This window comes from Durio zibethinus, chromosome 13 (assembly GCF_047325235.1).
Source record: "Durio zibethinus cultivar Kanyao isolate XHJ-2024 chromosome 13, ASM4732523v1, whole genome shotgun sequence".
NCBI lineage: Eukaryota > Viridiplantae > Streptophyta > Magnoliopsida > Malvales > Malvaceae > Durio > Durio zibethinus.
The window spans coordinates 20,533,114-20,554,437 of NC_143174.1; the positions used below are offsets into that span (position 1 = coordinate 20,533,114).

Here is a 21,324-nt window from a genome sequence, read left to right on the forward strand (position 1 = left end):
TGTTTTTAATAATAATATCAACAAAATTTTTATTGTTGAATAAATATTAATTAATTTTAAATTAAAAATAATTTTTTAATTATTTTTTATATATTATGAGTTTTTACATTGAATTCTATTAATCTATTTATTTAAAATTTTTATTAAAAAATTTCACAAATTTCACCTTTACCAAAAAATAATTCTCTCGTTTCAGGGCAGCATTGAGACATTGAGACCTTCGAAGGCACCACCGAAGAGTTGTAGACAGCGACATCAACTCGGGTGATCTTGGTAACGCGAGTTTTATTTCTTTCTCGCATTCAAGTAAACTAGCTGCTGATTTTATGAGTTGCTGGATAATTCTAACATAAAATTAGATTAGGAAATAATTTTTTTTTGTTATTTTATGAGATAAAATGTCTAGCACTGGAGGTTTGAAGCTGCCTCATTCTAATTTCTAAAGCATCAACTAAAAACCAGAGAATATATTAGCATTATAAAATAAAATAATACATGGATTGAAAAACTAGAAATATGTCATATTCTTGTTGACATTGTTCTTATCCCACTCGTTACTTTAAAAACAAAATAATGAAAAAAATCTTCAGCAAATTTGAATGCGATGGTGATTTTGTATCTGCATGAAAAAGGAAATTAGCTGCAATCAAGCCAATTGTTTTTAGTTTTTTATTTCTGAAAATATATAAAAATAAAAGAAAAACGTTTTTTTAATTTGAATAAAACGACATGAAAACAGTACGGAGAGGGACTGGCGGGGTTACTGTCCGGTGAATGGTAATGACAGACACCAACTTGAACCGAAAATGACGTTGCAATGTTTGCATGCGATGGATTGGTCATGGTTTATTGGGCCCCATTTTGATCTAACCTGTTTGATGTCTCACCTGTTGTATCTTACGGCTGATAGCCCCATTTTGTATTTTTTATCCTAACTCCCTAAGTTTTATATCATTCATTTCTCCATTTTTTTTCATTTATTTATATGCATTAAAATTAGAATTAGTATTAGATAGAGTAACAAATTTGCAATGAAAAAGTGTAATTTTTTTTAATTTTATAAATGTAATTAATAATTTTTTTTAATTAAGGAGTAAGTATACGTCATTTTATTAACCTATTTATAGAATCTAAAAGTTTTATGAAATATTTTTTTATGTGTTCTGTAAATGTTAACTATGTTTTTGGATTATTTTAGTTGGAAGTAGGAGAAGTGAGGTTAGAGGAAAAATCACTCGAATCTACGATCAAATAATATAGGAAGGGGCATTAGAGTTATTTCTCCGTAACGTATTCCAACACTCAAGTGAATAAGATATCTAAAGTAAGGTAAAAAAAATAATAAAAGAAGAGATGAAAGTGATGAAATGTGTGAAAAAAGTTTCAACAGAAAAAAACCAAAGAATTCGTAATAGGGTTAGGTGTTTTTGTTCTTGTTACATACTTACTATTCTAATTATCTTATGTACAGACAAAAAGATAATGAGCTAATTGAAACAGTTAATAATTGAAAAGATGTTTACGTGAAATTCAATAAAAATTTATATAAATAAGTATGAGTCACATTTAATAATTTCAAACAAGTGTAAAATGTATTTAATGATTTTAGATCAATTAGATGTTAAGTGATTTATTTTGAAATAATTTTCTTAATAGATTGTCACTGAGATCTTAGACGAGTACTTCATTTGACAAATAATGAGTTATATCCTCGAGAGTAGGTGATGTAGCTATTTAGGCATATTTTGTTTTGGCAATCCTAATATATGAGTGTATAGATTAAACTTGAACTAAATTGATTGTTGATCAGTTGATTTAGATGTAATAAATATAATTTTAATAACTAATATTATCTTAAAAAATAAAATAAATTTGAATTTAAATTTTGTTTATAATTTATAAGATATGACACATTTTGATTTTGATTTAAAAAATTAAAGAATTTATTTTATTTTTTTATATTAATAATTAAGTTGATTTCAAATCAAGCATATAAAAATCAAAATTATTCCGTGTTTGTTGGAACAAAATCTTGCATAACAAATTCCAACAAAATAAAAAAAAAAGCAAAATAAAATATTAATAGTGGTTAATTTCAATTTATAAATTATATAGCTCATTTGATCATATAATAAATTATACACTATCAATCAAAAGTCAATAACGTATTTGATGTGAAGCATGATAGATATAGTAAGATGATAATTATTTTATATTATATTTTTATATTAAGTTTGATTTATATTAAAAAAATGATATGATTATAAAAAAGATTAATTATTTTTTCGATATAAGATAATTAAATCATCTTAAAATAAAAAAAAATTATTTAATTTATAAGATTAAATTGACATATTTTATTATATTTTTAAAAATTATATAAAATTTAAAAAATAATAATTTTGATCAATAAATAAATTTTATTATATTTTAATTTTTACACTCATCAAACATATAATAAGATAATATTATTTAATTTTATTTATACTATCATTTTGTTTTGTTTTATTATAATCTTATACATCAAACTTATCATAAAAATAATAAATATTAATGAAAAATTATATTAAATTTGTTAAATTATTCATAAAAATTCATTAACAGCGAAAATGAAACCTAATATTATTAAAACTTTATCCTAATTCGTAAAAATAAAAAATAGATATAAGTGGATTGTGATAGGAATGGGGGCGATATTGCAAAATTAAGTAAACTATCGGCCTCTTAACCGGGGTTAAAGAGACCCGAGACCCAGGTTAAAGGTACGCTTGAACGGGACCCTTGTGAGTTGTAAATTTTTTACACTGATAAATCGAGCGTCGGTGACTCGGTCCGAATTAACAACGAGTCAAACTTGTAGTTTTAAAGGTAAGCAATTTTAAAAATATTTTCATTCTAATTTTCTTATTATTATTATTTTAATAGAGAAAATCTGAAAAAGAGGGACAGAGAGGGAGATTTGTTATATAAGGTATGGAAGCCAATTCTAAAAATGCGCCTTCAATTTGAGAGAGAGGGAAAATGGCAGATTCTAGCGATTCGATTTCCATCGATACGGAAACGATCTCTCTTGGCGGCAAGGTAACCTGAATCTATATATCTTGTTTGGTTACCGGGAAAATGCGGCAATGGAAGAGAAAAAGAATTGAAAAAATGTTTTCCCTGTTAAAACTTAATGCACATATCTGTCTTTTCTTTAGCTAAGCCGGATTTTGCTTCAATTTCTTGTTTATTTCTATATTTTCAGATATAAACCATTTATTTAAATTATTCATTTTTTTTTGTCACAGACAATTTTATTTACATTTTTGCTGCAATATTTTTTGAACGATCGCATAATTTGTTCTTCATAGTCCTTTGATTAGTGGCTTCTGAAAATTTCTCATTTGAGATGCATCCAGATAAATTAAATTTAATTACATTAATAATAAACTAAATTCAATGCCGTTTTGAAACTTAAAATATTTTTTTGTACTTATTTGCTTTCTGTGCTAGAAAAAGAAAATCTTAGACTAGTAATTTCATTAGTTTTATATCAGTGTCTTGTCAAATTTGGAGTTTGGATGATTTAGAATATGCTTAAATGAGCAAAACAGTTAGGCCTCTTAAAAAATTTCTGCTGCACATGCTAACTCTATCTAGTTAGAATATACTTGGCTTGGGCTATGCTTGAAGCATTTCTCTTTCTAAAGTAAATGAAACCGAAGTCAATTATGCTCTCATTACCTAGCTAGATCATACGTTTGTAATTTTTCCGCGCTGGTTATTTGTTAAAATCTAGGTGTTATTTTGGTTTGATGCTAATATGTTTTGATTCCTTCCGTTGCTTTCCAAAAGGTTTGTTAAATGAATAACAGTGCTTTGTAAAATCTATCTGCAGGAGTACCTGGTGAAAACTCACCATGGTACAGTTTCTGTAGCTGTGTTTGGAGACCAAGATAAGCCGGCTATTGTTACCTATCCTGATTTAGCTTTAAATCGTGAGTAATGCAGGAGAGCTTATTGTACTGTCTATTTTCCTTGTGCTTCCCTCCTTATGACAAAATATGTGCTTCAACAATTTTGGCGAAAAAAGGGTTCACTCTAGTTTGACTTTTTACTCTTTGAATAATGAATTTTCACCTTAAACATAGATATTGTTTTAAATTTGAGACCTTCGTTTGTGTTTTCATTATAATGCATGAGACTTTGAGGCTGTAATGCTTTTAATTTGAGCTAAAGTTTTACACTTTAGTAATATGTCTGAAGTTCGTAACATTATTTGTTAGATTTCCACTATGACCAGGATCATCATCCAGTGATACTTCCAGTTTCTTACCTAAACTTTCGATTGTGTGAGATTTTGCAGATATCTCCTGCTTTCAAGGCTTGTTTTTTTGTCCAGAAGCTAGTTCCTTGCTCCTCCACAACTTTTGCATATATCATATAAGTCCTCCTGGACATGAGGTCGGTTTTGTGGATGTTTTATTCTTGTATTTCTGTTTTAATCACCCTCTTTTCGTTGAATCCTATAATTCACACCTTTCTTATACGGAACTTTCTTCAAGAAATATTGCAGTTGGGAGCTTCCCCAATCGGTTCTGATGACCGTGTGCCTTCCGTTGATGACCTAGCAGATCAGATTCTCGAGGTTCTCAACTTTTTTGGGTAATCATATAATTTCTTATTTACTTTATTTGCTTTCTCTTTCAAAGTGTCAGTTGATCAGAAATTTACTTTACTGTACCTCTTCTGCTCTAGACATTCTTTGACACCTTTTATTGTCATGATGGCCGGTAATTGTTGTAGAAGTTTTCTGAATTTGTTGTAAATTGATGCACCTACTACCCTCACATAATTTCTTAAGCTGTCGTTTTCATCATTTCATTATTTATAGGGAAAATAATAAAGGCAAGCAGGCTGATATTTCTTATCCTTTATCTCTTTTCTTGTCTTTCTGTTTTAACCACAGGCTTGGTGCTGTAATGTGTATGGGGGTTACGGCTGGAGCTTATATTCTTACGCTATTTTCTGTAAGTCAACTACCTTGGCATATTATACAAAATTTTTATTTTTCCTTTCTCACTTTCAAATAAATATCTAAACTCTTTCTTGTATGTTTGGAAATAATTTTTTCTGCCTTATGTCTTGATAGATGAAATACAGGCAACGTGTCCTTGGGTTAATACTTGTTTCACCCCTCTGCAGAGCACCCTCATGGACAGAATGGTTGTTAAATAAGGTTCCTGTTTTAGGCCTTTTTATTTTTTCTTAGGGTTTAAATAATTATGTGCTCAGATGGATTTTCATATTATTTCAGGTGATGTCAAATTTACTTTATTTCTATGGCATGTGTGGAGTGGTGAAGGAATTATTGCTTAAGCGGTACTTCAGTAAGGTATTTTTCTGCTTCAGAATTTATGCCGTTTATTTCTCTGTCTAAAATTGGACTAGTTGAGTGGTAATGTTCTGAATGACAATGGCAGGAAGTTCGTGGTAGTGCTCAAGTGCCAGAATCAGATATAGTTCAGACATGCAGAAGAGTTAGTTCATAAACTAGTATTTGCCACTTCGTTACTGTTCGAGTGATTATATTATGATTAGTTTGTCTCATGGTACGTTTCTGACTTGTATATATATATTTTTTCTCCAGTCGCTAGATGAAAGGCAGAGTATAAATGTTTGGCAATTCCTTGAAGCAATGAACAGGTAAGCCTGTCTCCATGACAAATAGTTAGACTAGGATTCTTTTTAAAGGTGTTCTTAAAACAGGTTTCAGGTGGTTGGTTTCCTTATCACCTTTGCCAGGGTAAAAGAAAAAGGAAAATATTCATGGCATGCATGCATTACTGCTTTTGATCCAGCATAAAAGTCTGTCTAATTCACTGTCTTTCAGGAGACCTGACCTTAGCGAAGGATTAAGAAAACTGCATTGCCGATCCCTAATATTTGTTGGGGAGAACTCTCCTTTCCATTCTGAGGCTCTTCACATGATATCAAAATTAGATAGAAGATATAGTGCCCTGGTGGAGGTATGCAGACAGTCTTATTGTCTAACCTGTCGTCATATCATACATACATGTAGCTTTCAACATCCCATGGCAGCGAGCTAACTTCCTGGAAATTGTGGAACCTATTACAGGTTCAGGCAAGTGGGTCAATGGTGACAGAGGAGCAGCCCCATGCCATGTTGATACCAATAGAGTACTTTCTTATGGGATACGGCTTATACAGGCCGACTCTAAGTGTTAGCCCAAGAAGCCCTTTGAGTCTATCTTGCATCTCTCCGGAGCTTCTTTCACCGGAAAGCATGGGCTTGAAGTTGAAACCGATTAAAACCCGGATTTCTTTGGAAGTCTGAGAGAAGATGAAAGAGAAAGGGCAAGATCACCTCTATGTAATCTATATATGTATATATAAAAAGGTATTTGTAACATCTTTTGACTGGTTGGCGACCATAAGAGAGCACTATGGTTGTAGATAGACAGAAAAAGAAGATATTGTCAATTCTTTTATTTGTAACCATAAATTTTATCATCGGAATAATTATTTACCAAGAGAAACGCCAATAATGACAAATAGCTACGGGTAGGTGGTGAATTTTAAGCTTTCCATCTTCTATTTCTTGTGTCTGCCTTTGTAAAATTGATTATTGATTGTTACTTTTCTTTGATACTGACGAAGAAAATGACTGCCGACCCTTTTAGCACTAAAAGCGTATGTGACGTGGTCATTATTCTTCCTTTTCAAAATTAGTTTATCAGAGCGTGTTGCGTCAATATTTTTACACCTCACTAATTTTTTTCAAATTCGATGTAAGATTAAAATATTTTATTTACTTATTTTTGGAGTATTTAACGTGATTTTTTTTTTATCTAATTTTGTGATGCTTTCATCACAAAAATTGACTACTTTATCTATTTCTTTTGAGATGTTTGACGTGAGTCAAACGATTTATGATTTATTTCGATATTATTCATCATATGATTATTATTTTTTTTTTAAAATTAATTTATCAAAATATACAGCAGCAGTATTTTATATTTTAATGATTTTTATTTTATGTTCGATATAAAATTAAAGTACTTTATTTATTTTTTTTTTGGAGTGATTGATATGATAAATGATGTTACGATCTTGAGTAAAAATTATGAATTTTATATCGATTATGTATTATAATTAGTCTTGAGATATAAAAGTTTATATTATTTTTAATTTGTGAAATATTTTTTATGAGATAAAATTATGAAGTTAAAAAGATAAAAATGAATAATATCTTATAAATTAATGTGAACTATTATAATTAAATTGATTTGGTACATCGAATTAGTCTATACTTAAATTTTAAAGTCGCATGAGCTTATGGTTTGAGTATCGATCTATAATATATAATATCAAAATCAGCTTTTAAAGTACTAATGATATATCACCATTTATATTTGAGTTTTAGAGTTGCATGAACATGAAATTTGAGTCTTAATTGATAACACATATATCTAAAATTGTTGTGCTTTCGTTACATAATATATATGATTTGAGTCTCGATCCATAATATATAATATCAAAGTCAGCTTTTGAAATACTAATGATATATCATCATTTATGTCTGAGTTTTAGAGCTGCATGAACCTGAAATTTGAGTCTCAATCGATGACACATATACCTAAAATTGTTGTGCTTCCGCCACAGAAAATAGCATCCATTTAAGGACTGTCAGCTGAACCGTGGCTTAGGCAGTGTAGCAATTGAACTCCAATCCGGTTCAAATGCTTAACTATATAACTGATTTAGCTGAAATTTCTTTACGGGGAAGCCCAACGAATATTTCTGATTCACTAGTCTGTATATGCTTTCGTATATTTAAGTCATCAAAAGTTCAACTTCAAGCAGATAATAATGGAGATTTTTTTTTTTTTGGTTAATTGATATTTTATTATCCAAGAGAGCAGGAAAACCAGCTACAAATTGTTATAACAATAGAAAAATTATTTAACATAAAATGGATCGAAGAGACGTAAATTTGTATTTGCCAATTGGTATGAGGAACTGAAAATGACTGTCGGTCGCGGCCTCTCTAGATGGTATTTTTTAAATTATGTAATAAGTACATACCAACAAAACATCTAGAGATTTATGTTAATTTATTTAATGAAACTAGACTGATGATAATTTATAAGAATTGTACATTGCATTTCAATCAATTTGGTATTAAATTAGATTGTTGAGAAAGAGGATTTCGAATTGCTGAGAAAAGAGGAGATACATACCTTCAGTTAGTTGATTGGTAATTTCTTAAAATCTCCTAAAGCAAATAAACATTTAAGTATTTTCTTTAGGTTAATTCTTAATTTTAATTAAAATTTAATATTTAGTATCCAAATTTTCATTCTTATTAACTTTTTTTATCTTTTCAACCAAACAGACTGGGACATAATTAAGTCCTGCACTTGATGCAAGTAATTATGTGTCTTACTGTTGATGATTCATTGAACGACTCTTGGCCGTTTCAACAAAATATGGTGGGGTCTATTAGGCAGTATGGTGTTGTACTGCTGCTGAGTTGCAGGAACATATCGCTCTCTAGTTATGCGCTGAATATGGATTTTTGTCACTTCCCAGGAAAATGAGAGAAAAAAAAAAAGAAATTAGAGCAGTAGCTAGCTGTCACGGAAATGGTCATCTTTCTCATTACCAACTTTCCAGGAAAATGATTTCATTCTCATCAGATGATTTTTTTTAAGGACTTGTAGAGTTATCCCACATGAATGTAAATCCCAATAAGTATTACACCTTTTATGATTGAAAATAAAGAGTATAAACAGCGTGCATTTCCTCATTGGCTAGTTTGAAGCTGGTAGAGCATTTCAAAAGGCTTGATAGGGATAGACCGAACTCTTGTGGAATTTGCATTCAACTGGTACAATTTGATAACACCCACATGCAGCGCAGTTCTCTTCACTGAAGAGTTTGTTAATTAAATTGGACAGGACAGTGCCTAGCTCCTCCCCATCATTCAATTCGTGTATATTTGCTCTGATAAGCTTTATATTGCTGCAAACCAGCTCCCACACTGCAAAATTCTTCCATGGCATCAGAAAATCATCTTCTCCAAGCTTCAAACCCGGGCAAAAATCGGCAGTTCCGTCACCCAAATAGATAAACCTTTTCTTCCCGGTTGCAGTAAAACTATAGTCGACTAAGCGTCAAACCTTTTCTTCGTCGCCCAGTTCCGTCGACTGGGCCTCCACGATCATTCTATCCCGAAAAACTATAGTCGAAAAAGCATGGAGCATGAATCTCGTAGTAAGACAAAAAATTATCGATTTCAACGAAATTAAAAGAAGAATGTTGTGCACAGTAAAACTTGATAGATTTCCACTAACCATGAGTGTTCCAGGGGAAATTGGGCCGGAGTTGAGTGAAGAGATCAGTAACACCGAACTCTTCCTCAACCCAATAATCACTGTGGCATTCGATAATTGTCGTGTCAAACTCAAAAACCAACACCGACCCTGCCATTGCTGATCTGATTGCACTAAAACCACCACGATCAGCAGCATCAGCACTTAATTGTTACTTTGGTATTGCCCAAAAGCATTACAGCTTAGCAATCTCTAGACCAAGGCAGGAATGATGGACAAGTTATCTATCTTCTAAATGAACTTGGAATTCTATTATGTGTAGGAACTAGGAAAAGGGCACATGGTTACTCTGTGACAGTTGTACTTCTAGATTTGCATGGCTTATTGCCAATAACTCCCCAAATCCCATAAAAAAAATAAAAAAAATTCAACAATTAATCTTTTTTGTTGCAGAAATTCGATGAGGCCGTGTTACAGGACAGCGAAAGAAATGGCTTGATATCACACGGTGCAGAGTTTCTTTGCCTACTAAAGAGGTTTCAGACTCTGTTTACGACTCATCAGATTTCACGTGTCATAGTCTGGTTGGAAGGTGACTCTTGGATATAGCTACAGGAAATCTTTCTTGTTTTTGGAATCGTTGTAAGACCAGTAAATAGTTGAAGTCCAGGAATTGTTTTGCTTATAATCAAGTGGACATGACAACTCAACAAATAGCTATGCTTTTGCATTGCAGGATTGGAAGTGGTGTACAAACCTGAGGTGGTTCAATCAAATATTGAGATCAATATTGCGTAGCAACTTTTAGCCGCCATCACATCATGTATTATCACTAATATTCGTCGTTTGTGGACCATCATAAGTACATTGGTGACCCACGAACCCCCATGCATAAAAACAAAAGTTCACCATACCAATTAATTCCATGATATTTTGCTATTAATACATGATATTTTCAACAGAGGGAGGTTCCAACCATATGGAGCATTATGTAGAGTTGTAACCTTGAGGTAGATGTGTTTCTTTCCTATTGAAGCGTGCTGGAATTCAATGTCCCGTTGATCTTTCTTTCTTTCTCTGGCTTCAATTGATGTTGAATCTTTGATTGTTGATGCTTATCTGGCTTCTGTGGTCGCTGTTGGTTCCCTCATTTTGCCGAGCCTTTCTCCTGTTCATCTCGGAGTACATTTCCTCTATCATTGGTTTCCATAGTCGAACTCGAGCATTTATGAACCAATTGGAGACCTGGTTTCATTGATCCAAACGAACACAATGAAACAATCAAATCATATGAGAGTGGGTTAAGGAACACCAGTTAGCACAATACACAGTACAAGTCCACTCCTTTGCACTCTTAATAATGATTAAAATGCTTCATCAACGCATTTAAGTCCAAAGATGTAGCAAAAGCTCCAAATACCTGGCTCCTTGTTAAGCCACTTTTTATTGCAAGTAAATGTTTCTCAGCATCCTTAGGGTACCTGCAAATACAAAATCTGTCAAAATGGGCAGAACTGTGTCCATTTTTGTGCATAAATGTGAAATAAGCAAACTATTTTTCGTCCTAGTTGACTTTGAGAAAATGCTAGTTATGAACATATGTAGAAGCAATTCTCCAGTAAGATGCTCACGGGTGAAGAAAGTTTTGAAACATCCATGCACGTAAAACTGAGACAGACTTTTCGGGCAATCCTCTTTGTGGTCTCCATAACTGATCCTTCTTCCTTAGCTGCTGCAGTGCCCACTGTTCCTGGATGAATGAATTCTGAAAAGATCTTTCCCTACCTCTAGCGCATCCACTGTCGAAATTTGATCCCATAGCTAGGATTTGGTTATAGATCCTCTCTCTTAGGTTCTTGTATAAGAAAGAGAATGTCTGTAGAGCAAAACGAGAATGCACCTCAGGGTCCAATTCAGTTGCAGCATGGAACGCAGATATAACTGTATAGATCTCATCCAAGCATTGGCTATATCTGTCATCAACCTGTTCTCAATGAAGAGGGATAGCAATGCCACATTTAAGTACCAGACAGCTATGTCCAATACACCACAAAATAGAGAAAAGCAAATGGAGAACAAAAAATAACAAGAGAAATAAATAACTTATACGGTTTGCTACTACATATATTAGCCGGCATGCTTGACAAAGCCGACTTGCTCAACTAGAGAAGGCATGGATGTACTCAAGGTTATTCCAATGTTTAGTCTCAAAAGCCTTAAAGTTATGAACTTCAATCCAAGTTTTAGCTCACATCAATAACCAAGAAAATTAAGCAGTTCATATTTCAAATTCAAGGTAGCAATTGTCGCAGACCAAAAATGATAATTGTACCAGTATAAATTAGACCAACAAACCCCTTCAATATATTCAATAACCAAGAAAATTAAGCAGTTCATATTTCAAATCCAAGGGACCAATTGATGCAGGCCAAAAATGACAATTCTACCAGCATAAATTAGACCAACATACCACTTGCAGTAAAGTCAGCAGTCGGGTTTTCCTTGCCTCGACTGTCTGTTTTCGTACTTCTGCCTCTAATTGAACCTCAGAATTACCATCCATATCAGGAAGATCATTTGGATCCATCGGTGCCATCCCTCTTCCAGCTAGACAGGTTGAGGAGAACAGCATAGTTGCTCCAGCTCCATTACTCATCTGGTCTAGATTTTCAAGAGAATAGCTTGCAATTTGAGCAAGTATTTCTTGAACTGCATGAAGATATCTTGATCCTGATATCAAGTGTGATACTTGAACTGGTCCTTCAGAACCGAAACTCAGAGAAAGCTCCTTAGCATTACAAGAAGTTTGATCTAAGCCTAACCTTGTTGTATTCAAGCAGCAGTGATTTGCACCAGAACAGTTTATTTCAGAGGACTGATCAGGAATATTGTTCCCACTGATGACTGCAGGCAGAGACGTAGCAAGACTTAAAGAAAGCTCATTACTAGGTTTAGAGGAACCACAAGGATAATCCATGCTCATATTAGCACCATTTAATGTTATCCACCCATTTGGATCCAGACAACCTACTGATGAATATGGTTGAAATGCTGTCTTCAATGGGGTTTTCCCAACAAGCTCCAGAGCAGGAAACTTCTCAAAATCCCACTTACCGTTCATATTACCAAATGTTTCATTAAATCCACAATTTACAAAGGTTGCCATTGTAGAATTTATGCCATCAGAACATTCAGTTGAAGAGTAAGTCCTAAAATCATTAGGGTAGATTGAAGGGGCCACTATTGCTAACTCATTTAAGTTTTCTTCAATACCACACCTTGCAGGTGGAATTGAAGAGATGGGTGTTCTGTCCATGAATTGCTCGTGAAACTTAATGTTATCTTCTGAACCTGATTTGCCAAGTGAAGCATCACCGACAACATTCCTTCCAACAGATGCAACCAATGCATTAGAGTCAAAGAACCTGGTCTGATTAATTATGTGGAGATCAGCACAGAGATCACTGATAAATTTTCCTTGCTCTGAGGGAAGCACTGGAAACCGAGCTACTGTCTGGTTTTGGTTGATGTGGTTATATAAGTTGGACTCAACTACTGAATTTGGGATTGTCTGTGACAGAATCCCATCAATAACAACAGAATTTCGGCTTACCATGGCTCGTGGAATTCTGAACATATCATTCTCCATTATACTGTGGGCACAAAAATCACATGGCCTCAAGAATAAGCAGCTTCATCAGTTAGGGTTCTTAGGCTTAATTTGCATGTGAAGACAATTTTATTTCAATATATAACAACTCCCTTGACTTCAACTCTCTTGTGAACTATGTTATGTTGTTATCATGATCATTCTATCTCTGCCTAGATGATCCACCATTAGCCTGAAAAATTGGTAATGAAATAAAATCTCCAAATTAATACTGAAAAGAACAATACTTCACATACTTGCAAAGAAGATTGTGACAGAAACTTGCAATCACCGTCAAGAGACCAGAATTTTAAGAAAGCAATTTTATTAGAAACAACTTTTCTTAAGAATACAGAATTATGGTAGACAGACATCTCAGAGCCATTATGTGAATGATTTAAACTTTCAAGATCAATGAGGACACTTCCTGCCCCACTCTTACACAGGGATAAGATTATTGACAAGAGAAATCTTTCACCACAAATTCAAAGTGCAAAGGATGTCAGACAGAATAAATGGGACTCGCAAGGCCACAGAAATAAAGCATCAAAAAATAGAGTTCCCAAAGAAATCCGTCATTAACAGCTTAGAGTAACTCAAATCCACGCAAAAGTTTTTTTTTTTTTTTTAAAACTTCCATGGAAGTGAATTGCTGGGAAACAATGTTGATAAAGAAAATTATTTGGGAAGATCGAGACATGAATAATAACATTAATAGTAGTAGTATTTAAACATCTAAAAGGGGTATGGCGATGCACACGAAAGCAAAAGCTAGGCAAGAATAACATGCTACAGTACAGTGACAAGAAAGTCTAAAGTTGAAGAAAAGGGGAAGAACATGAGAAAATATACAAAGCCTAAATCTTCATATTTAAACAGTTCAAGTTGTAGAAAGTAGACCTTGAAGATTTAGAGGCTTCAAAATCCATTCTCTTTTGTGCTCGTGTGTTTGCGTGCGTGTCTGAAACAAAAGAGTAAGCTGAAAAAGACGACCAACCTGCATTTATTCGAAGAGTAGCTTTCAACCTTGCATTTATCCATCAATAGAGAACCAGCTGAGGGAAAATATTTTCTTCACCCAAACCTTGATTCATGGGAATTCCAGGGGATGAAGGATGTGAAATCTTTCACCCTACTCAAAATATAAAGTGGCTTGTAAATATATTGATTGATAAATGCATGTAGTAGGCTCTTCTCAGAGACCCCCAAAAGAAGCCATTGCAACGCGAAGTTCACATGAAATCATTGGTTTTCAGTTTCTCCATAAAAAGAGCATTGTCAAAATGCCATAAAACAGTAGTAAAAAACCTTTTTTTTCTGCTTTAACAAAAAAGAATAAGGTGAAAAAGCTAACAGGACTCATGCACTATCCCCACATTTCAGAAGGGCATAATCGAAATTAAAATAGGAAAGAAAAAGCCAATACAAAAAAACTGGGGAAATTTGTTTGTATGTACAGAAAAAAAGTGGAGTTTTCTCCAAGAACTCAAACACCAAGAAAGTGAGATTCACATTTTCAGACCCCAACAAGATTTATAATCTCTCCTTCTCTGTCCACAAAGTTTTTAAGCTCTAAAACACTAATGGAGTTTTGAAGATAAAAGACAGCAACTTCAGAGAACCCACTAAAAAGGATAATTAAAAAGCAGTCCTAAAGAAAAATGGAGAATGAATGAAATGGCCCCGTTCATTATGAGAGAGAGAGATAAGCGACGCAAGCGTAAAAACAAGAAGATAGAGATATAACGAGAAGGACGAGAACCTCATTCCTCCTTGGTGCAGTGCCACTCATTTCTGCTGCAGGCTTTAGAGGGGCCCTTCCTGTTGCTTCTTTCTCTCTATCTTTCTCCGATCTCCTTTGTCCTCCTCACCACCTCTCATTATTTGCCTACTCTGCAATCATACAATCAAAGTATCCGGATTCTCTCTGTTAAAACTCCTGTTCATGGCAGGTCCTCTCAGCACCATTTTTCATAAAAAAAATCTTGCTTTTAGACGAGGGATAGCCAAACGGTAATGTGTTTGATGAGAAAGATGAGTGAATGGCTTATACTTTCCGCCTCTCCCAGAATCCAACAAAAGTCTTAAGCCAAACAAATGCATTTGTGAAGAAAAAAACAAGAAAGGGTACGGTAAGAAAACACACTGTTTTTGCAGTGTACTTTGAATATGATGATGCAAGCATGCCAAAGGTGACGAGAAGATCTGGTGGGCAAGGGCAAGATCTTTGACGAATTTATTGAAGCAATTACACGCTCTATCTAATTCTAACTCCTTTTGGGCTTTGTTTTGTTGGCCCAACTCCAAATCCATAAGTGTGCCTAAAACTTAAAACAGTCTTTTATACAGTACATAAAGTGAAATTCTAGACTACTCATTATCATGATTGTGCATGCAGGCAGACCAAATATTTTGTAATGATGAAACAGTGAATAAGATCACCTGATCTTCCTTTGCTCCTTGGGTTTCTATCTGTAATGCCAATGTTTTAAGATGTTTCTTGGGGATCTTGATGTGATTATTCAATCTTTTCCTTTTGTAAACTTTTGTGGTCTGCGGTTGCCTTGTCATGTGCAGTTTTAAGACTGGTTACAACGATCATTGTTGAGCAACCAAAAGGCATAAATGATGACAGGAAAATGTTTTTTCAGATCCCTAAATTTCAGAATTTAGTAGAATAGTTAAAATTATAGAAAGAAATGAAACCATAATCAGAACTTTTAACATGCACTGTTTCTATAACTAGATTTATCACACAGCTGACAATAAAGAGACAAAATTCCTTAACAGAATGCATACAAGCGTAGTCAAGAGCCATGACATAATGTTGCATGCCAGCCCTTTAACTTATTATCAAAATCAAGATAATTCGTATGTAAACAACTTTACCGTTATGGTCGTGTTGCCTATAAGACACTTTTTTTGTATACTATTATTCATTATTATCGGCTTATTCATTATGCTTGTTGGGCATTTTTTGAATAGAAATGATTCAGGAATGATATATACATGATTTTTGACTTTATGATTTGCTTCTACTACTTCACTGGAATCCCTTGAAAAAAAGAAAAGAAAAGAAGACATGGATATTTAATTTCTTATCAGAAAGGTGTAAAAATTTGAATCTTTTACAGAAAAGATGTTCACTTGCTATGTCTAATTTTTGCAATTATTACATTTTTGAAGGCATCGAGTTAAGATGGACGTAGCAGCCCAGTAGAAGGCTTGAAGCAAGTTCGTTTCTTGTTGCGCATGCTGGCAGTAGTGTTTTAGAGCTGTATATATATTTTTTTTCCAATTTTTTTGCATGCAAATTATGCAAAGCAAGCAAACAAACAAAGAGATTCTAATTAGTAACGTTGCTTTTTCAACACTCCTAAACATTATCCAAAACCATAAAAGAAATAGTCAAAAGTCAATTGCTTTTCTATTGCCTTCTGTCTAAACCGTGTCAGCAATAAAAACTAAAAGCTATTGCATTGTATGCCTATGCAGTTGAAACGTATTTCGGTGTTTAAATAGCTTTGATCGGCTGAAACTTAGCAGCTCCAGCCACCACATACAATTATAAACTAGGACAAAAGACGAACAAGCAACAACATTATAATAATGGCCCCAAGTTGTGCCTTATGCAGATTGTATATAGGTCCAACAAAATACATTAAATTAAACCCAACAGATAATAATCTGCCTGTGGGTTTTGACTATGATTAAGTAATTTCAATGAAAGAAAGGGCCCACGCAAATATATATATATATATATATTTGCATTTCTGGTACAAGTTTTTACTACAAAGATATCTGATAATTGGCTTCATCACTTTTAATTATTATTATATATTTTCTATATTTGGGGCTTGGAATTTCTTCAATTTCGACACTATTAAAAAGGATATTGGAATCCTGAAGGGTCACAAACATGAGATATGATTGAGAGGAAAATGAAAAATATAAAATATGCTTATCCCCAATCATTTCTTACCTTATCAAATGTGATGGCATCACGGAAAAGAAAACTTATGGATTTATCTTTTTTTTTTTTTGTTCTGAAAACATTTGGTAATTTAGTTTAAAAAAATGAATAGAGAAATTCAGGAAAGCTTTATTTCTGCTATGATATGCATAAAAAAAAAAAAAAAAACAATAACAACAACAAAAAAAAGAGTAGTAAGTGGCTAAAATGGGTTTGAGGTACAAATCAAAGAGAAGTCTTAATGGGGGTTTCTTTCTTAGTCACATGTCCCTTGCTCACAACTTTGCAGGAGGAAAGGTAATATTTGATCTTTGCTCTTGCCGTTGAATTAAGGGTTGACATTGAAGCCACACGAAAAAGTGTTGTACCAAATCATTAACCTGCTATATTATCCGCTGTTTCAACCATGGCTGATGGCCTATCTCTTCTAAAATTTCTTTCTCTCTCTCCATTTCAAGAAAACCGCTGCGTATGATCCATGTGTAAGATCTACAGACAATTACAGCTCCAAGTTTTCTCACTTATCCCACCAATTATTAGAAACTATAGTTGAAATTTCATAATCCTAGAAAAGCTCAACGCTCAAACCCTTTCTAACATCAAACCATCAGACTCATATAATCGGGGAGAGTTGAAGAAAAATGAAAAAGTAATAGTATGTACACTAAAAATTCAGGTTAAAAATTAGAAGTACTTTATATATATAGTTTTTCCTTATCGAAACCATCCTCGGAAATGACTCAAATATTACTTTCATTCAACTCAATCTAAGTAAAATGATAATAATAAATTCGATCTTTAATTCAATTAATTTATATAATCATATGATATTGGATAAATTTAAAATTTAAATACATAACTGTAACTTATTTTCTTATAACAACGGTCTATTTGTACCAATTAAAAAATAAGTACAAGGACAGCATTTCATATTTTGGAGGAAATTTCAGTTACAAATCAAGGATTAATATAGGTTATTAACGGAGACTATATACTTAATAACATGTGTTTATATGTTGAAAAGAGATAACCCGCAAAGAATGGGATATTTGATTCTTGTTATCTTTAATCGTTTATTAATTAGAAAGTGGATATACTCTGAACAAATAGGACCAGTACTGGTATATTTGATTAATATGATGGCATATATATGTATGTGACAACAAAACAGACTGAATTGTTTCTTATTTAATTGGTAAATCTTCAATAAAAATGAAGATGAATGTTTTTTTTTAATAATTTATTTGAGAGAAAAATAATAAACATTTGAGTGATAAAAATAAAATCCCATAATAACAATATAACTAAATTCATCACCCAACAAAAACTAATATATAGAAATCAATCCCCAAACTATCAAACTCAAACCCCATAAGTAAATAGAAAAGAAAAATAAAATTCAGCTTCCCCAAAATCCAAACCAACCAGAGTTCCAAAGAGAATCTTACTCATCCAACCGACTTCAATCTTCTTCTCATCATCTTATCAATATCTTCTCAATCATGTTCATGAAGAGAACCCATTGCCACAACCCCAAGCTTCTGCAGATTCAACTTCACAACTGTATCCACAAACATTTTTGTATCTTCCCCAGTGTTCCCTTCTGGTATATCCACTATATAAGACTCTAAAACAATGGTGTAAACTTTCCCTTCCTTATGAAACTCATTGACCGAAGTGACTGACCTGTAGTTCCTCAGCCTATGCTCACCTCCAACAACCCTAAAGCTTAGTATATGCTTTTCATCATCCAAAATCTCTAGTCTTTCAGTACTTGTCGAAGCAGGAAGACCTGAAACAACGGTGACTTCTCTAATGCTTCCAACGCTGCCATCACCGGTCATGTTACAACTCTTGATGAAGTGTTTGTATTTTTGGGGGTTTTCGAAGCTTCGAACGAAAGGCCACACGGCTTGAGTTGGGGCGTCGATACGCTGCGTTATTAGCGATATGCAAGTGTTTTGTGTTGGCTCAAATTTATGGTATGTGTCAATGAGAGGCTTCAGCTCCGCATACTCTTCTTGAGTTAGGCCTTGAGGGGGCGTTTGGCTTGACTCCATGGTTATCTCGGTCACGGTTACACGACTTGCTGGTATGCTTTTGGATTTTGGTTGCCACTAGACAAGCATGCAAGGAAGGGGAAGGGGTGAGGCTTTTGAGTTCATGAAGGAAACACCGAATGAGAAGCTTGAGGATGGGTTGAATGGGTTTATAGTATTTAATTTTGTTTGGGGGGGGGGGGGGGGAGGTTTGCGATTTTTCAATTTTATTGCTGTTAGACGGATATGCCCTTGGGTGTTACAATTTTTGACCAACTTGTCAGTTGTTTAGGTTTGTCCTTTTTGTTAAAAAAAAGTGTTTACTTCTAAATTGAGAGCTTCCATGGTTGGACCATCGATGGCTATATTTGGAAAGGATTTTGTGATCTATTGCTTACTTGGTTCTTCTATCAATTGTGCTTGGCTTCTCTTTTGGGAAGAAGACAAATGGATTTATTATTCACTATTAATATATGATCAGGAGATTTGATTAGTTTATAATCGAGATAATTATCTTATCCAATGTTAGTTAAATTTTTAAACTTAAGGTTAATAGGATTATTATATCCTTTAGGTTATATTAATAAGTAAAAAAAACTATTTAAAAAATGAGATATATAACCTTTTTTTAACCCGTTTGTGAATTTTTTAAGAACTGATTTTTTTCATAAAAAAGGAATTGATTTAAGTGACTACTTATGATCTTTAAACTATTGTTTCATGTTTGTTTCAATGCATAATCTTCGAACTTTTATTGGTTTAAATTGATAGATATAAGACCATATTATATATAAAACCAGACAAAATGCGTTTTGCATGCATGAAATTATTGGTTCATTTAAGCTAGGTTTTGGCATAACTATAGTGCTAGTCATACAGTGGGTTAGATTTAACGTAAGATTTTGGTTTGATGTGAAGTCTAAATTCATAAACAAGATGTGATTGAAAGTTGAAACATAGGATGTTCACATTCAGATTCAGTTCAAAAGAAATCCTGCAAGCGTAAGTTAAACATCATCATCATATATAATATGGTTTATAAATGAGTTTCAAGGTAAAAGGGCAGACAAGCAAGTTGACAAATCAAGGCAAAGTTGGGAACAACAAATTAAGAAAAGTTCATAGCCCTAGAAAACAAAAAACACAAGGTGAGATATGATTGTTCTTGAAACATATCTAGTGATTTGTCAATTTTAATGATAAAAGTCTGATGTATTACGAGTTAATAATAAAATATAGGAAACCAAAGAGGCGGGAGGGGGGGGGGGGGACTGCCTGTACGTGAAGAAAGACAATTAACGGGGACTAAAATGAAAGGAGGGGAGTTGTCTGCATCGTTGAAAAGACAAGCTGGAGATTCGTGAATCATGTGACTACTCTAACAAACTCTCGTCTCGCGTGATCTATAACTCCACTTTGCAGGATTCCGCCTCCCCTCTCAGGCTCTCACCAGCCACCCCCTAGTCCCTACCCTTCACATTTTCCCATTTTTTCTTCTTTTTTGAAGGGTTTCCTTTTCTTTGTTTTTTTTGGTCAATTGGGGGTTTCCCATTGTTATCCAGAGATGTTATGTAATGAAGTTATACAGTGAAATAAACAAATGTTTTGTCATATATAAGATCAGTAGCATAGTTTGATTAGTTTCAATTCCAACACAAACAAAATTCGAGAAAAATAGATCTTATGGGACAGCTCTTGGTGCATGTGTCACGTAACCATTATTTTCTCTTCGTAAAATTGGCTTATTAGAATTTGTAGGGTCAATGTTTATAATTTCAATGACCTTTTTTTATTTGACGTGGGATTGAAATATCTTGTTTACTCTCTTTAAAGTGCTTGGCATGATATTTTTTCTCATCTAGTCTTGTAACATTTTTGTCACAGCTGCTTCCTTACCTATTCCCCTTTGAAATGCTTGGCGTGGTTAGATTTTACCACTGTGCCTTATCCCGACACATTGTTAAGTGACTAAACTAGCCTACCTTTCTCACTCCCATTGGAATGCTTGGCATAGAGTCAAAATGAGTCAAAAGATTGATTTTGATATCGCTTGTCACATAGCTATTACCTTCACTTCATAAAACCTACTTATTAGGGTGTGCAATATCAATGCTTATATATCCAACAACTTTCTCATTCCTATTCATTGCGAGATTGAAGCACTCTACTTACTTCTTTGAAACATTTGGTGTGACACCAATAGCATTGCCATATAAGAACTAGGACCCTCCAAGAATTTCGAAATTTATTGACATATATAATGTTATGTGAATTTTTTTTTATATATTTTCTAAAATAAATAAATGGTACCCTAAACTATAA

The 21,324-nt window shown here is 33.4% G+C and overlaps 2 protein-coding genes and 1 pseudogene across 4 annotated transcripts; 1 reads left to right on the forward strand and 2 right to left on the reverse strand.

The window, feature by feature from the left end:
- Window positions 1-2,849: 2,849 nt before the first annotated feature.
- On the forward strand, window positions 2,850-6,598 carry LOC111302977 (protein NDL2-like). Of its 2 annotated transcripts, XM_022898921.2 has the most exons (12): window positions 2,850-2,868; window positions 2,942-3,081; window positions 3,881-3,980; window positions 4,349-4,446; window positions 4,559-4,647; window positions 4,952-5,012; window positions 5,135-5,221; window positions 5,300-5,377; window positions 5,466-5,522; window positions 5,633-5,688; window positions 5,876-6,011; window positions 6,122-6,598. In XM_022898921.2, exons 2-12 carry the CDS (start codon window positions 3,022-3,024, stop codon window positions 6,338-6,340), a joined length of 1,041 nt encoding a protein of 346 aa, XP_022754656.2. In that variant the 5' UTR covers window positions 2,850-2,868; window positions 2,942-3,021; the 3' UTR covers window positions 6,341-6,598. The 2 variants fall into 2 exon arrangements, with proteins under 2 accessions (XP_022754656.2, XP_022754655.2); XM_022898920.2 differs by lacking the exon at window positions 2,850-2,868 and having other exon boundaries at window positions 2,930-3,081.
- Window positions 6,599-8,644: 2,046 nt separating this feature from the next.
- LOC111304110 (homeobox protein ATH1-like) lies at window positions 8,645-14,617 on the reverse strand. 2 transcript variants are annotated; one of them, XR_016326560.1, is made up of 7 exons: window positions 13,988-14,557; window positions 11,812-13,183; window positions 10,973-11,325; window positions 10,762-10,822; window positions 10,346-10,586; window positions 9,363-10,173; window positions 8,645-9,247 (listed from the first exon to the last, which is right to left on the reverse strand). XR_016326560.1 is itself a non-coding variant. In XM_022900624.2 (5 exons), the coding sequence occupies exons 2-5, from the start codon at window positions 12,988-12,990 to the stop codon at window positions 10,425-10,427; spliced, it is 1,755 nt and encodes a 584-aa protein (XP_022756359.2). In that variant the 5' UTR covers window positions 12,991-13,183; window positions 13,988-14,617; the 3' UTR covers window positions 9,975-10,424. The 2 variants fall into 2 exon arrangements, 1 of the variants encoding a protein (XP_022756359.2); XM_022900624.2 differs by lacking the exon at window positions 8,645-9,247 and having other exon boundaries at window positions 9,975-10,586; window positions 13,988-14,617.
- Window positions 14,618-18,326: 3,709 nt separating this feature from the next.
- Window positions 18,327-19,145, reverse strand: LOC111304111 (abscisic acid receptor PYL2 pseudogene; annotated as a pseudogene).
- Between the last annotated feature and the right edge of the window lie 2,179 nt (window positions 19,146-21,324).